Source organism: Chiloscyllium plagiosum, unplaced genomic scaffold (assembly GCF_037043375.1).
Source record: "Chiloscyllium plagiosum isolate Xiang-an unplaced genomic scaffold, Cpla_swu_hap1 HiC_scaffold_7, whole genome shotgun sequence".
NCBI lineage: Eukaryota > Metazoa > Chordata > Chondrichthyes > Orectolobiformes > Hemiscylliidae > Chiloscyllium > Chiloscyllium plagiosum.
Genome location: NW_028270145.1, coordinates 103,977,627 through 103,995,345, shown reverse-complemented (window position 1 = coordinate 103,995,345; position 17,719 = coordinate 103,977,627). Strand labels below are relative to the sequence as shown.

Sequence of the window (17,719 nt, the reverse complement as noted above, 5' to 3'; positions counted from 1 at the left end):
GAGAGCAGAGTGCGGATAAGTTGGTAAGCAGAGACTGTTTTGAGAGATGTTGCTATGGCAAAACTCCTGTTAATGATGACGAACGGTTAACTACCAAGATTTGTTTCAATTTTGAACCAGGCACAACGAATCTGATTGATCAAAGTATTGCCCTAGGAACAAATACAATGAATAACTGTCACCAGTTTTGATAAGTTGTAACAGTATATCATGGTCTTTCAGTCTGTAGAGAACGGAACCTGCTGTATTCACGTATGTAGCTTCCAGTACACAATAGTGTGCCACACTGTTTGCTCAACTGAAAGTCCTAAATTAGTTATCAGTGTAATTCCTCACGTTCAAGATTATCCAGCAGAACTTATCCAATTGTGGAATCATGTCTAACGTCCGAGATTGCTCTGAGATTTGCAAACACAGGCTGGATACGTACGGTTTGTACTTTGCTAGCTGCAAGACGCTGAAGTGATATGCAGTTTGAATTGATCTATCAGTCTTTGTGACATATGACCTGCATACCTGGCATCACACCAGCACTGAAGTTCATATACCATATTCCTCATTTCTGTGCAATTGCAGAGTACAGTCAGTTCTTCTGTAAGGCAATGGTCACGTTCTTGTGCAACCCTGCGTTATAGAAACATTGTGCTTTAGAAACAGTGCCTAAAGTGCTGGTGCTGTAATCACATTACAGCCAACACACATTTTAGAAGTTTGCATTGTAGAAACAGCATCACCAATTCGTCAATCGCATTACAGCGAACTTGCGTTGATGTAATGTGCGTTATAGCAGAATGACTTTTAGATTAGGTTAGATTCCCTACAGTGTGGAAACAGGCCCTTCAGCCCAACAAGTTCACACTGACCCTCCGAAGAGTAACCCACGCAGTCTCATTTCCCTTTGACTAATGCATCTAACACTATGGGAAATTTAGCATGGCCAATTCACCTGACCTGCACATCTTCGGACTGTGGGAGGAAACTGGAGCACCCAGAGGAAAGCCACGCAGACACGGGAAGAATGTGCAAACTCCATACAGACAGTCACCCAAGGTTGGAATCGAACCTGGGACCCTGGTGCTGTGAGGCAGCAGTGCTAACCACTGAGCCACCGTACGACTTGTGCCTTCTTGATTTCAAGAGTCAAGTTCCTCGGCGTGATGATAACAACTAACTGCCCTGCACTTCCCACATATGGGAAGACAGAACGACGCCCCTTCTTCCTCAGGCGGCTCAGGAAATTCAGCATGCCCGTAAGGACCCTCACGAACCTTTACAGATGCACCATACTGTCCAGGTGCATAATGGCCTGGTACAACAACTGCTCTGCCCTGGACCATTAGAAACTACAGGAGATTGTGTGCACAGCCCAGACCATCACTGAAGCCAACCTCCCATCCATGGACTCCATTTACATATCTTCTTGCTGTGGAAAGGCTGGCAACATCATCAAACACCCATCCCACCCTGGCAATGCTCTCTTCCAACCGCTTCAGTCAGGCAGAAGATACAGAAGCTTGAAAACACGCACCAACAGGTTCAAGAACAGCTTCCTCTCTGCCATTATTAGACTGATGGATGGATCTCCCTAACTGCAAATAATGTTGATCTTGCTTAGTGCACCTCCTGTGCAGCTGTAACCCTGTATGCCTCACTCTATCTAAGCACCCTATGATCTGTATGTCCTTGTTTGCTATGATCTGCCTCTACTGCTTGCAAAACAAAACCTTTCACTGTACTTAGGTACATTATACTGCAATAAATCAAATCAAGTCAAATGATGGCGGCATACTGCTGGTAGTGAACAGCACCAATGGGCTGGAAATGCTTCAGCTAGTATTACCTGTTACTCACACCTTTGAGGTATCTTCCATAACCTGAATTGAAGTGGACACTTTTCAGGACCAAAAGTAATGATCTGAGGTCCATTCTTGAGTTGACACAATCTATGCCAAGAAATGATCTGATGAGGGGAGCCATTATCCCAGAGAATGGCTTTGATGCCACAAACAGAACCAGGCATTGCAGTTTAAGGACAAGAGGAAGGGTAAAAAGGACTGACATGAGGAGATATTTCTACACTCAGAGAATGCTAAACCTGTAGAACTCTCTGCCTCAGAAAGTGGTTGAAGCCAAAATATTGAATGTTTTCAAGAAAGAGGTAGATATAGTCCTTAGAGCTAAAGGGATCAATAGGTATGGGGAGAAAGTGGGAACAGAGTATTGAGTTGGATGAATCACCATGATGGTTTTAAATGGAAGAGCAGACTTGAAGGGCCGAATGGTCTAGTGTTGCTCCTATTTCCTATGTTTCTACTTCAGCATGCAGCTTGCATAGGACATAGAATAGTATAGCACAGGAACAGGCTTTTCGGCCCATCATGTTTGTGCCGATCATGGTGTCCTTCTAAATGAATCCCATTTGCTTGCTCATGGTCTGCATTCCTCTGTTCCTGCCTGTTCATGTGTCTGTCTAAATGCCTCTTCAACATTACTGGCCAAGCTCATTCCCAATACAAGGTCCAGTACAGCTCCTTCCCTCGTTGGATGAGCGGCTCAGGCAGTATTACAATGTTGCCAAATGGTAATCTTAGAGCACAAACATCTTGTTGAGCCTTAACCATAATATTGGGAATGAGCCTGGCCAGGTGATCGAAGTTTCAACGCAGGAGCATTTTGGAAATGGTGATTATAATTCTGTATCTTTTAAGATTGTTATAGAAAAGAAAATGACTGGTCCTTAGGTCAAAGTGCAAATATGGGGGAAGACTAATTACAACAGTATTAGGTAGGGACTGGAGAAATTATATTGGGGGGCAGCTGTTTGAGGGTAAATCCAGATTTGACATGTGCGAGTCTTTTAAAGGCCAGCTGATCAGAGTTCAGGAGCAACATGTTCCTGTGAGGATGAAAGATTAGGGTGACAAGAGTACTGTGAAATGACAGATTATGAATGTGTAGTTGTAAGATTTTACTCTTAACTAACCTTCTTAAAGCTTTTATAGACATTTTGCATGATGCTTGGAAACCTATTTCAGTTCACCACAGATAATGATTGTGGAGGTGCCAGTGTTGGACTAGGGTAGACAAGGTCAGAAGTCACATGACACCAAGTTACAGTGGTGCTGGAAAAGCATAGCAGGTCAGGCAGCATCCGAGGAGCAGGAAAATCGACGTTTCAGGCAAAAGCCCTTCATCAGAAATGAGGCAGGGAGAGATAAATGGGAGGGGGGTGGGGTTGGGGAGAAGGTAGCTAAGTGTACATTAGGTGGATGGAGGTGGGGATGAAAGTGATAGGTCGGAGAGGAGGGTGGAGCGGATAGTTGGGAAGGAAGATTGGCAGGTAGGACAAGTCATGGGGACATTGCTGAGCTGGCAGGTTGAAACTGGGGTAAGGTGAGGGGAGGGGAAATTAGGAAACTGGTGAAGTCCACATCTATGCCCTGGGGTTGAAGTGTTCTGAGGCAGAAGATGAGGCGTACTTCCTCCAGGCATCGGGTGGTGAGGGACCGGCCTGTCCTCGGCAGAGTGGGAGGGGGAGTTGAAATGTTCGGCCAGGGGGGCAGTTGGGTCGATTGGTGCGGGTGTCCCAGAGATGTTCCCTAAAGCACTCAGGTTACAGTCCAGCAGGTTTATTTGAAATCTCAAGCTTTCAGAGTGCTGTTCCTTCATCAGGTGACATACTTTAAAAAGTATTTTGCAATCCTTGGGAGGATATCAAGGAAGTTTATTAGAAGGCGCAGAGGGATTCAATTGAGTGTGAAAATAGAAAAGTCCCCTGGGCCGGATGGGATTTATCATAGGATCCTCTGGGAAGCCAGGGAGGAGATTGCCAAGCCTTTGGCATTGATCTTTAAATTGTCATTGTCTACAGGAATAGTGCCGGAAGATTGGAGGATAGCAAATGTGGTTCCCCTGTTCAAGAAGGGGAGTAGAGACAACCCTGGTAATTATAGACCAGTGAGCCTTACTTCAGTTGTTGGTAAAGTGTTGGGAAAAGTTATAAGAGATAGGATTTAAAATCATCTAGAAAAGGATAATTTGATTAGGGATAGTCAGCATGGTTTTGTGAAGGGTAGGTTGTGTCTCACAAATCTTATTGAGTTCTTTGAGAAGGTGACCAAACAGGTAGATGAGAGTAAACCGGTTGATGTGGTGTGTATGGATTTTAGCAAGGTGTTCGATAAGGTTCCCCACAGTATGCTATTGTACAAAATGCGGAGGAATGGGCTTGTGGGAGATGTAGCAGTTTGGATCAGTAATTGGCTTGCTGAAAGAAGACAAAGGGTGGTGGTTGATGGGAGATGTTCATCCTGGAGTCCAGTTACCAGTGGTGTACTGCAAGGGTTGGTGTTGGATCCACTTCTGTTTGTCATTTTTATAAACGACCTGGATGAGGGCGTAGAAGGGTGGGTTAGTAAATTTGCAGACGGCACTAAGGTCGGTGAAGTTGTGGATAGTGACGAAGGATGTTGTAGGTTACAGAGAGACATAGATAAGCTGCAGAGGTACACAGATCCTTGAAAGTTGCCACCCAGGTTGACAGGGTTGTTAAGAAGGCATACAGTGTTTTAGCTTTTATTAATAGAGGGATCGATTCCAGAACCATGAGGTTATGCTACAGCTGTACAAAACTCTGGTGCGGCCACACTTGGAGTATTGTATACAGTTCTGGTCACCGCATTATAAGAAGGATGTGGAAGCTTTGGAAAGGGTGCAGAGGAGATTAACTAGGATGTTGCCTGGCATGGAGGGAAGGTCTTATGAGGAAAGGCTGAGGGACTTGAGGCTGTTTTCATTGGAGAGAAGAAGGTTGAGAGGTGACTTAATAGAGACATATAAGATAATCAGAGGGTTAGATAGGGTGGACAGGGAGAGCCTTTTTCCAAGTATGGTGACGGTGAGCATGAGGGGGCATAGCTTTAAATTGAGGAGTGATAGATATAGGACAGAAGTCAGAGGTAGTTTCTTTATTCAGAGAGTAGTAAGGGTATGGAATGCTTTGCCTGCAATGGTAGTAGATTCGCCAACTTTAAGTACATTTAAGTCATCATTGGACAAGCATATGGACATACATGGAATATTGTAGGTTAGATGGGCTTCAGGTTGGTATGATAGGTCGGCGCAACATCGAAGGCCGAAGGGCCTGTACTGCGCTGTAATGTTCTATGTTCTATGTTCTATAATTCTATGGAACGTATGAAAACCTGTATTGTTCTGTTTAGCAAAGTTAAGTTAAAGGGGAAATTTAATATAATCGATGAGAATCATGAAGTGTTTTGATGGAGCAGGTCAGGAAGCACTTTTTCCATTGGAACAAAGGTCAGTAACCAGAGGACACACCTCATTGGCCGAGATAGGATGAAGTGAAAGTTTTACTGAGTTCTCATCAGGACCACATTCCCTGAAAGGGTGATGGTGGCAGATTCAAAATTCACTTACAGAAATGATCTAGACTTACGTTCAAAAGAGAAAATTTAGCAACGTGTTTTCAGGGAAAGGCACACGGAGTAGCAATTAGACGAATCACTCTTTCAAAGAGTTATAAGGTCTCATTGGCCAATCTTACACAATACAGGGAGAGGACAAGATATCGACCGATTGAAAGAACCTGAAGGCAAGCCAGAGGCAGAGGTATTTGTGCCTTCTATATATAGTTGTGTCAATGCAAAATTGCAATTTCTTATCTTTCTGTCATATTAGCTTTATGCGATGCTAAAATACAATGAACACTTAATTAAACTGGTTTCATCATAATATCAAACTGTCATTGGAGCACAGTATTTAAGGTCAACCCAAAATTAAAAACAGCAAAGATAAATGAACAATGCATCAGGCAAGAAACACATCTATTACTTACCTAACATTCTTTTAGCCTAAAGGGCTTGTTAAAAATAGAAACTTGATGATAAAGTATTTTAATCAGAGATTTGTGTGTCTATTGGTTTAATGGTTTTAGTTTCTTTTCTGTATAGAAAAAGATCTCCTGTGATGTGATTCATAGGGGAGTGGAGACAGCATAGGGCCTCTTGGCTTGAAAAGGAAGGTCAAGTGTCATGTGGGAAAACTCATCTAAAGCCAGTGAGTTTATGGAAAGAAACAAAATCCCTTAGAAGGTCCGATGTGCAATGTAGAGAGGCACAAAGACAGATTCAAGGAGGAGGACAGAAAAGGAAGACAAGGCCAAGTCCACAAAGGTCACTTAGAGCCTGGGAGTGCAGGTCATTGAAGAATATTGGTGGGAAATAATGCATCATGTGTTCACATCTTGGCTTAAGGTGAGAGGGGAAATATTTAACAGGGACAAAAGGGGCAATTTTTTTTCACACAGAGGGTGATGTGTGTATGGAATGATCTACCAGAAGAAGTGGTGGAGGCTTGAACAATTACAACATTTAAAAGGCATCTGGATGAGTAGATGAATAAGAAAGGGTTTAGAGGGATATGAGCCAAATGCTAGCAAATGGGACTAGATTAATTTAGGATATCTGGTCAGCATGGACGAGTTGAACCGAAGGGTATGTTTCTGTGCTGTACATCTCTATGACTCAATGTTCACATGTTCACATATATGATCCCGAATCAGTTCATGCTGTCACGTCCTTGGTAAAATACATCAATCCTGAGTGCAAGCCCTTCGGAGAACTAGAGGCTTTCAAGACAAATAAGAAGATGCCAGAAGTAACAAAGACAAATTTGACAATGTTATTGTGAATGGCGTATATTTAAAACTTATTTTAGACTAGAATTTTCAAGTACAACATAAAAACTGGGGGATGATAAATGTTTTCAGAAAGCATTTTTATCAGTTTACTGTAGCTCAGTGGCCAGATTGTGCAATCAGAAGGGACGTGCTCTCACTGGTTAATGTCACCTGCTTATGATAAGATAGCTTGACAGCATTATGTTTGGAAATAGCAACCACACGTCCACCTACGTGATAAATAGTGCATATTTGTGTTGTTCAATGGTTTTCGTTACAATAATTTCCTTGTGCTTTAAAGAAGGAAATAAAACTTTGCTGTGTTCTGACAATTTTGACATCTAATCCATATTATTTTACAACAAGCAAAAGTAATGTGTTTGCTCAGTGAACAGGTGTCTTTACATTACCAGTGTGCAACTGGTAGTGAATACACAAACAAATTTCAAACCTGATAGCATCATGCATCCATAAAAATATAATCTACAAATGTACTGAGAACTGAAGAATGTGCAAAATAGGAACCATGCAGACCATTGAACCTGCTCTGGTGAGTCGAGAGTGTGGTGCTGGGAAAGCACAGCAGGTCAGGCAGCATCCGAGGAGCAGGGAAATCCATGTTTCGGGCATAAGCCCTTCATTAGGAATTGCTCTGGTGAGATCACATTTAGGGTACCATGTACAGTATTGGTCTCCTTATTTAGGGAGAGATGTTGTGCATTGGAAACAGCTCAGAGGAAATAGGTGGGATAGGTGGGTTGCATTTGTGGGGAAGATTTGGACAGGAAAGATCTGTAGTCGCTATAGGTCAGAAAAGTAAGAGGTGGATTGATTGAAACATTTCGATCCTAAGAGATCCTGACAGGATAGATGCAGAAAATATGGTTCTTCTTAAGGGAGAATCATGATCCGGGGTCACTGTTTATAAATAAGCGATGGCTCTAGTTAAAACAGAGGTGAGGAGAATTTGTTTGCACACAAGGGTGCTGTGAGTCTCTGGAACTCTTTTCTATGAAAGGTTGTTGAAGAAATGTCCTTCAATATTTTTAAAGCACAGACTGACAGGTTCTTGTTAAGCAAGAGAGTGAAAGGTTACTTTGGGTCAGATTCCATTTCAACTTTACATCATGTCTGATCCTCGAATCTGTTGGTTTTCTTACAACCCAACCAGCTACCAATCTCTCTCTTCAATATACTCATTGACTGAACATCCAAACAATTTTAACTTTCCGTGCAAAGAAATTTCTCCTATACCTATCCTAAATATTCGACCCTTTTTCAAGAAACTGTGATTCTGGTTTTAAGGCCTCCAGCCTCTCGGCATCTATTTTGTCATGCTCACATTCAATAAATCATGTCTCTGTCACTGGTCCTGGCCCTGACACGTGGCTCTACTTTGCATCTGTGGCTCATGCTGGAGCATAATTCCAGCCCTTGACTCCCAAAGCCAAGTGTTTAAAATGAGGGAGAGTATAATGTTGCAAATGCTCCCCTGAAGCAGTTATCTGATGATGAAAAACCAATGGGAAAGAACATGTTATACTTGCTACCTGATGGTCACCTGTATTACATTAAATGTGAGTGAATATCAGCGTCAGATATAATGGGTGATTGATGTGATCACGATCAAGACCAGTTTCTGCTGTAATCTTGATGAAGCAGTCCGTTCTGTTTCTCTGAATTAGAAGCCAGCACCTAGAGTCATGGTTTGCACCAATTAGCAATTGCTCATGGTCATGGAGTCATAGAGATGTACAGCTCAGAAACAGACTGTTTGGCCCAACTCATCCATGCCGACCAGATATCCCAACCTCATCAGCACTTGGCCCTTATCCCTCTCAACCCTTCTTATTCATATACTCATCCAAATGCCTTTTAAATGTTGCAATTGCTGTATAGTAATTGCACGTGCTGCGTAGACTTGGTTAGTTTTCAGCTGGAGTCTCGTGTCCAGTTCTGGGTGCCAAACTGTAATAAAGGTGTAAATGTATTGGAGACAGTGCAGAAGAGGCTTATGAAAATGATGAGACACTTCAGTTATGAGGAAAGAATTGGAGAAAGTGGGAACTGTTTTCCTTAGAGAGAAAGACTAAGAGGAGTTTGGATGAAAGTTTTCAAAATCAAGATGGGCATGATCAAAGTGGATAAGGAGAAACTGTTTCCACTCTTACACAGATCAAGAACCAAAGGGCATATTGTTTTGCATAAGTAGCAAATGTGAGCTGTGAGAAACCTTTGCACTCTGAGTATTTAGAATCTGGAATGCATTGCCTGGACATGTAATGGAGGCAGGTTCAAATGAGGCATTCAAAAGGACACTGGTGATTATTTGAACAGAAAGAAATGTACAGGGTTATGTGGAAATGGCAGGAGATTGGCATTAAGTTAAAATGCTCAGAGGGACAGTGCAGCCATGATGGGATGAATGGCCTCCTTGTGCACCGTAACAATCTCACGATTCTGTGACAGATTTCTCAATCAACCATATCTCATTCCCTTGAACAGCACCTACATGTGCACATAGACAATATCATGTTAGATCTTTATTGAGGCTCCTTGCTCGTGACTTCCATATGACTGTTCCCTTACAGTGATTTACTCACAATTAAATATCAATTTTCTCATTGATAATTATATTATCCAGCATATTATCCAGAAATCACAGTGAAGTAAAGATACATGCACAAGACTGTGTAACTGATGAAAGGTAGTTAAACCAAGACATAAAGCAAACTAAGACAAGTATCACCAATTAATAGTAGTTAAACTAAGATACATGCACAGAGCTAAAATACATTTTGTCCTTTCCAATTCTGTGTAATGATCTCATCACCATGACTATATTACTTTAATTAGCTCATACTATTTCTGAACACTTACTTTCAGACACTATGTCATTCTCTTTATCTGCACATTTATCTGTTGCCTGTACCCCCTTCCACAATGTATTATTTACAGTCCCAATCTCATTTTCAGCAGCAAGTCACTTTAACCCACGATGTGCAGGTCCTAATATGATGTGTCCTTATCATGCAGACTTCCCAGGACACTGAGGTTTTCAGATAGCTTGAACTCCTGTTCCCACAAATGTTTTCTGTGGTTTTATAGATAACAGTTTTCCAATATTAACATAGAGGGATCTCAGTGGAAGAAATAAGCCTATATGTGGGTTGGAGACATTATATGGAAAACCATAGAACTGGATATGAAAGAATGATTGTCCCATTTTATGTTCTGTTTTCATTCTTTCTAATTCTCTGTAGTTATGTCATTCCAGCTTTAACACTGAATGCAGCCAAAGTGCACGAGCAGGGTTTTTAACCGTATAAGGTGTTGTTTTTTCAGGAGGAACCGCCTCAAGACAGAAAGGATTCCTCGGATGCATTCGGTCCCTGCAACTAAATGGGGTGACCCTTGACCTTGAGGAAAGAGCAAAAATGACCCCAGGGGTGAAGCCAGGATGTCCAGGGCATTGCAGCAGTTACGGCAACCTGTGCCACAACGGGGGGAGGTGCATCGAGAAATATAGCGGCTATTCCTGTGACTGTGGCCACTCTGCTTATGACGGACCATTCTGTAAGAAAGGTAGGATGTAGCATTCTGTTATTGCTAATGTCTACTTAGTGCTGGACATTGAATTCCATTAATGGCACATGGCTCATACACCATGTAATTTAACATTATTGAATAAATCAATCTAAGAGCTGTTTGCAAAAGTGTTTATAATGGATGTGTTAATTTTTCACCAGGGTGGCATTACCTTGAATCACCTGGTTAATTGTACAAGGCAACTGCTTCTCGGAAAATAGTTTACCAGTAGATTATTGCTCCTTATGACTCTCACAATGCAATTAGCTACAAGAGTGTACATTATACTTGAGTTCTCTACATCCAACCTTGGAGGTCCCTCAGATGCAGGTCATGGTGAATATCTTACAAAAGGGGACAGGAGTTGGAGCTGTGTTACAGTGCATGAGAGAGGCAAGAAAAGCTTAAAACTAATCTGGAGCTCTCCAGCATGGTCCCCGGTCACAGATGAAATCATAGCATTTGAGGATATTTGTGACATTTCCTAATCAATTCCCACAAGTGAATTACTCAGGTAGTCAATACCCTTTCCAGGAAAGCAATATAGTTTGACCATTCTGTTATGGACCCAGAGCACCAAGGTTCTTGAGCCATTGGATTTACAGCTACTGCTGTGTTCCATCAGGTACAAGGCCCCATTGACAACACATATGTAGTGTCCAGAGCTCCATGGCTTATCCATTCAGATTGCTGAGCGGGAAGGGATTTCTTTCCATCAATGTCCAGTTTGTTTGTGATCACAGGCAATAATCGCTGACCATATGCTCCCACTAAAGCATGGAGAACAGCATCTGTTGATGAAATCCTGCTCATAGATCTAGCTGGAACAGTGAAGGACTGGGATTTAGGTGTATGAAATCATAAATTATTCAGTACAGTGAGACTTGTTAACAGGCTGTTAAAAAGAAAGCACAAATGTGTAAGGACTCATTTCTAATGGGATAGAATTGCAAAATAGGGAAGACATAATAAATCTGTATGAAACCTCCCACAAAGACAGAGAACGCTGGAGAAATTCAGCAGGTCTGGTAGCATCTGTGGAGAAAAACAGACTTAATGTATCAAGTCCAGTAAGACACTATAGAACCAGATTTGAGACCATTCTTCAATTCAGCCAGACTGGACTCAAAATGCTAACTCTGCTTCTCTCTCCATAGATGATGCTAGACCTGCTGAGTTTCTCCAGCATTCTCTGTGATTGTTTTAGATTTCCAGCATCAGCAGTATTTTGCCTTTATTCAATTGTATTGAACCTCGGTGTCAAGATTAGAGTGGTGTTGGAAATGCACAGCAGGTCAGGCAGCATCCAAGGAGAAGGAAAATCAGTATTTCCCCTCTCACTTTAAATACATGCCCCCTAGTAATAGACATTTCAACTCTGGGAAAAATATACTGACCGTCAATCCTTACTATGCATCTCATAATTTTACCAGATTTCTATCAAGTCTCCCCTCAGCCTCCACCATTCCAGGGAAAACAACCCGCGTTTCTTCAGCCTTTCCTTATAGCTCACACCCTCTAATCCAGGCAGCATCCTGGTAAACCTCTTCTGTACCTTCTCCAGAGCTTCCACATCCTTCCTGTAAATGTAGCGACCAGAAATGAATACAAAACTCTAAGTATAGCCTAACCAAAGTCTTATAAACCTGCAACATGACATCCTAACTCTTGTACTCAATTCCCCAACCGATAAAGGCAAGCATGCTGTATGCCTCCTTTATCACACTATCCACACGTGCGTGGCCATTTTCAGGGAGCTATGGACTTGAACCTCAAGATCCTTCTGAACATCAATGCTGTTCAGGGCCCTGCCGTTAACTGTATACCTTTCCTTTACATTTGATCTCCCAAAGTACAGCCTCACATTTACCTGGATTAAACTCCATCTACCTTTTCTCTACCCATATCTGCAACTGATCTATATCTCACTCTATCCTTTGACAACCTTCAACACTATCGACAACTCCACCAATCTTTTGTGTCGTCTGCAAATTTACTAACCCACCCTCTACATTTTCATCCAAGTCATTTCCTTCACTGTTGCTGCATCAAGATTCTGGAACGCCCTTCCCCTGAGCATCGTGGGTGCCCCTACATTTGAAAGACTGCAGTGGTTCAAGAAACCAGCTGACCATTATCCTCCAGGGATGTGCAATAAATGCTGGCCTAACCAGTAATACCCAAATCCCATGAATGAATAAATAAAGAGAAGTTTGGTTGGCAATTCAGAAGAAACTGAATGAGTCCAAAGAGTTTTAAAATTGTGGAACTCACAACTATGGAAAGTGATTTAAGAATATTGCACAGATAAACTTGAGAGGAAGTTAGATAAGTATATAAGGAAGAAGGAACAAAAGGATATTTGATGACATTATTTGAGGAAATGTAGGGAGACCTTGAATGGAATAAATTGCAAGCACTAACTGCATGGACCAAATTGCCTCTTTCATTGTAATATATGCTATGTAATCTACGTATCATGTAATAACCAGTTCTGTGAACCCATAGAATCCCATATAGTGTGGAGGCAGTCAAGTCTATGCTGATCCTCTGAAGAGCATCCCACCCAGATCCACCTCATCCCTGTAACTCTGCATTTTCTGCCCAGCCCACCTAGCCTGTACATCCCTGGACAGTATGAATAATTTCCCATTGCCAATCCACCTACCCTGCACAACTTTAGACTGTGTAAGGAAACCAGAGCACCTGGAGGAAATCCACGCAGACACTGGGAAAATGTGCAAACTCCACCCAGACACTCGCTCAAGGCTGAAATCGAACCAGGGTCCCTGGCATTGCGAGACAGCAGTATCAACCACTGATCCAACCTAATCTTTTCTATCAACAAAATCTTTCATTTGCCACAGGACATTTTATTATTTTCAATAATAAATGAAAGGTTACATTTGCAAATGATTCAAATATTTGTGTGATTTGTCTTTCAAATCCATGGATTAAATGATTAACTTAATTCTCCCTGGAAATCCTTGAACTCCATCCTTCATAATCTATTTTGCTACGTTAAACATTATGAGGATCAAATAACAAGGTTATAAATCTCAGAAATATATTTCTGACTTCCAAAAGGTTTGAAATCATATTAGATCCTCTTCAGACCTTTGAGGCTGCTATAAGTATTAGTGCATTTCAAAAGATTTTAAAATCCATACTATACTTCATATTTATTCCATCAGGTTTCATCAGCACCTAATGCTCTGGGAGCCTTGAGATATGCCAGTTTAATTCCTGACTACAATCATTCTCCATTGATTCCAATTCACACCCTGCCATTTTAATAGGTAGCTTTACAACATCTTTGAGAACAAACTGTTGTGAAATAATAATTGAAAACTTTTATCTTGCCTTCAAGCTTCCTTCCCATGGCATCTCTGTCATCCTTGAGGAATCTGTCTTTTTCTTCCATGCTTTCTGTTGTCTAAATATACCTCAATGATCTTTTCTTCTATTCCCTTAATGTCCATTGTAATTTGCCTTGCAATTGTTGGTATCTCTTTCACTTCACTGTCGGAATGTAATTGCTTGTCTCTATTGTTATCCTTGTATTCACAAATACGTTTTACAGGAAGCTTCCAAACCATGACAATTTTTTTTTTGCGATCACATTCAGACACTAATGAAGCAACATGCCACTGGGAATTGAACTTCACAATGCCTCCCTGACCCTCAAAAAAATAGGCAGCTGCTGGGGAATTAAGCTGAAAGATGCTGTATCTGAAGTTAATTACATGAAAATGAAATGATTTTATTGCATTCATTTCGAATAACATAGAATACTTGTTTCATGAATCAGTGGTAACAACAAGATGGGGAATCGTGACTAACCCCTTCATTTCAGGAATTTCCATCCTGGGTTTGTTTCCCAGGAGAGTTACTGATCCAGATCACCATGAAATACAAGTAAGTCATCATCTACAGAGCTGAAACAGGCTATTCAGCCTATCGGGTCTGCACTGACCCTCCACAGAACATCCCAACCACACTCAGTCCCCTACGTCATCTCTGTAACTTCACATCTACCATAGCTAACCCATCCAGCTTGCACAACCTTGGCACTACAGGACAATTTAGCCTGACCAATCCACCTAACCAGGACATCTTTGGACTGTGGGAGGAAACCGGAGCACCTGGAGGATACCCACGCAGACACGGGAAGAACATGCAAACTCCACACAGACAGATGCCCAAGTCCAGAATCACTCCAGTGCCGCTCACACTATGAGGCAGCAGTGCTAACCACTGAATCACTGTGCCACCCTGAGTACCTGAGCACTTGCAGCTATGCCTTCAGTATATCTTTGATCTATCCTCTGGAATTCCCCAATGAAACCTCAGCTCCAAAACTACATTTGACTGATTCTTCAGTCACCTGTTTTAATAGCCCATTCTGTGGCTCGGTACCAGATTTTGTTTAATAGTGCCCCTGCAAAATGCCCGTTGGTTTTTTTTCATCCTTAAAACTGTGTTAAAGGTACTACATAAATGCAGGTTGTTGTGGTAATTAGTTGCTGCATATGAATCCCTGCAGTGTGCCCACACAAAATCATGTGTTGGTATTTACTCTGTCATTGACGGGGGCTGGCAGAAAACAAAAATAATTATGTTTGATACTTTTTCATGAGTTTGAGCACCACAGGCATGTCCAGCATTTACTTCCCATCTGGTGTTGGTAAGACAACTTCTTGAACTGCTGATGTTCATCTGGTATAAGTACAGCTTCAATGTCAAAAATCATACAACACCAGGTTATTGGTAAACAGGTTTATTTGGAAGTATTAGCTTTCGGAGTGCTGCTCCTTCATCAGGTGGTTGTGGAGTATAAGATCATAAGAACAGAAATTATAACAAATGATTACAGTGTCATGTTGAACCTGGATTGTGAAGTCGTTCATCTGTTTGAATGCAGGCTTTGGTTCAGTAATATGTAAATTTCAGAACTTCTTTAAATTGTCTTCTCGCGGTAAGATTAGATTAGATTCACTACAGTGTGGAAACAGGCCTTTCGGCCCAACAAGTCCACACCGACACTCCAAAGAGCAACCCACCCAGACCCATTCCCTACATTTACCCCTTCACCTAACACTGTGGGCAATTTAGCATGGCCAATTCACCTAACGTGCACATCTTTGGACTGTGGGAGGAAACCAGAGCACCCAGAGGGAAGCCACACAGACACGGGGAGAACGTGCAAACTCCACACAGTTTCCCAAGGCTGGAATTGAACCCGGGTCTCTGGTGCTACGAGGCAGCAGTGCTAACCACTGTGCCACCATGCTATCCTACTTAACTTCAGGTTTTATAACAAAAAGTGACATCTCAGCTCAGACAGTGCATTAAAGGTATGAGGTCAGAGTCTGTCTGTATCCCAATCTTGAGTCAGACCGGTTCTATTTCCAAAGTGGAATTTACAAAATATTACATGGATTGACTGCCTGTATTGACTGCCTGCAGATTGTGCATTTTTTGAGCATTTAAGTGTTGTTAGTGAGCAAAATTAAAAGAAATCTCATGTTTTTTTGAAAGGTGCTGACATTTATTAATTTCTTCAAATCTATTGGAACCCACCTCTGTAGTCTGATCCCACACAATGAATTGTTTGCTTCATTTCCACTGATGCAAACCATTCTGTATTCTGTGCGGTGATGGGAATTTTCTCATGGCTGTACCTATTCTAGCAGGATAACTTGGCTAAGTATCCAGCAGAAACTCTGCCCACGATCTTAGAAACCCGTAGATCTGGTTTACCTTGGAGAAAAATCATTGCCAAGCTGTGAGCTTCAAGGCTCGTCATATTTAGAGATGATCCTTTCACATGACTCTCCAAGCATGAATATTCAGAGAAATTTGCTTTCTTGTTTCTGCAATTGTCTGGAACTGGGGCTGCAGCAATTGGTTGGCTGATTGTCGGTGGAAATACAAACTTCTACATTTCTAATGAAAAATATGTCTGTTACCTTCTTAATTTTTCTCAAGGTCTCAGCAATCTGGGTTAGTGAATTCTATTGATTCATGACTCTTTGAGGGAAATAATTGAAAGTCTGTTATTTCATTAGTTGGTGCTCGAGTTTGAATATTCTAAGAACAACAAATAAAATCAAGAGCAATAAAGTCTAATATTTTTCCTTCTAAATGCAGTGTTACTTCCCTGCTATCTAATAACAGAGTCAATCTGAGGTAGTCTGCTGTATTTGCTGACGTTGTTGTTCAAGCATGACTGCAGTCATCATAGATAGAATGTAGAGTCATTGTCCAATCATCTTTTTGAATAATGATGCAGAATCAAGGGCAGAATCGTCTACTCCTCTTCCTGATACCAATGATTATATATCTACAAGGCACAAGTCAAGAGTGTGATGGAATATTCCCTATTTGCCTGGGTGGGTACAGCTCCAACAACACTCAAGAAGCTTGACACCATCCAGGACAAAGCATCTTGCTTGATCAGCACCACATCCGTAACATCCACTCCCTCCACCACTGGCGCTCAGTAGCAGTAGTGTGTACTATCTACAAGATGCACTGCAGAAATTCACCAAAGATCCTTAGACAGCACCTTCCAAACCCACAACCACTTCCATCTAGAAGGACAAGGGTAGCAGGTATATGGGAACACCACCACCTTCAAGTTCCCCTCTAAACCACTTCCTGATTTAGAAATATATCGCTGTTCCTTCACAGTCGCTGGGTCAAAATCTTGGAATTCCCTCCCTAATGGCATTGTGAGTCAACCCACAGCAGGTGGACTGCAACAGTTCAAAAAGGCACCACCTTCTCAAGGGCAAGTGGGGACAGGCAATAAATGCTGGCCCATCCAGTGATACCCAAATCCCCAAATAAATAATAAAAAGTATGTTTGTAGCCCTCATATTGATCAACAACTAAACTCCCTGAGAAAAATGATCTCCAGGTGTTTCACTTTTTTGGTGTTTAGGTGTTTTCTTGACTTTTAATGAGTGTAAAGTATGCAATATAGAACATAACCAATTGATATATATTGTACCCAGTATTATACAGTACAGATTATCATCCACCCATTTCCATTGACTTTATTGGAAATTACAATCGGGTGATTTCTAAGATGGATGCCTGAATCATTGGCAGCACTCCTCAGTATATCACGGGATGTAGGGGCAGCAATGGAAAATGGCATTAAGGTAGATGAACAACCATGACCTAGTATGTGGAGCAAGTTAAACAGGCCAAAGAGTCGACTCCTGCTGTTATGTTCTTACTATGTGCCTGTTTCACACCATCATCCTAAATGCACCAAGACCAAGTTTCTGTGAAAAGATTGTGGTAAGAAATCTCCCAATTTTAAAGGAGACACTCTTAGACTCAGTGCTTAAATTAGATTTGGTATTTTCAGGGAATTTGCCTTTCACAAGAAATCCCACATTGCCTTTTTTCTCCTCT

The 17,719-nt window shown here is 41.6% G+C and overlaps 1 protein-coding gene across 3 annotated transcripts in view; it reads left to right on the top strand.

The window, feature by feature from the left end:
* Positions 1-17,719, top strand: part of LOC122551782 (contactin-associated protein-like 5) — a 1,118,157-nt gene that overhangs the window by 870,405 nt on the left and 230,033 nt on the right. For all 3 annotated transcript variants that reach the window (XM_087989332.1, XM_043694246.2, XM_087989333.1), the window contains one exon: positions 10,046-10,285. In XM_087989332.1, the coding sequence (XP_087845458.1) occupies positions 10,046-10,285 (240 nt within the window). The remainder of the gene's footprint in view (positions 1-10,045; positions 10,286-17,719) is intronic.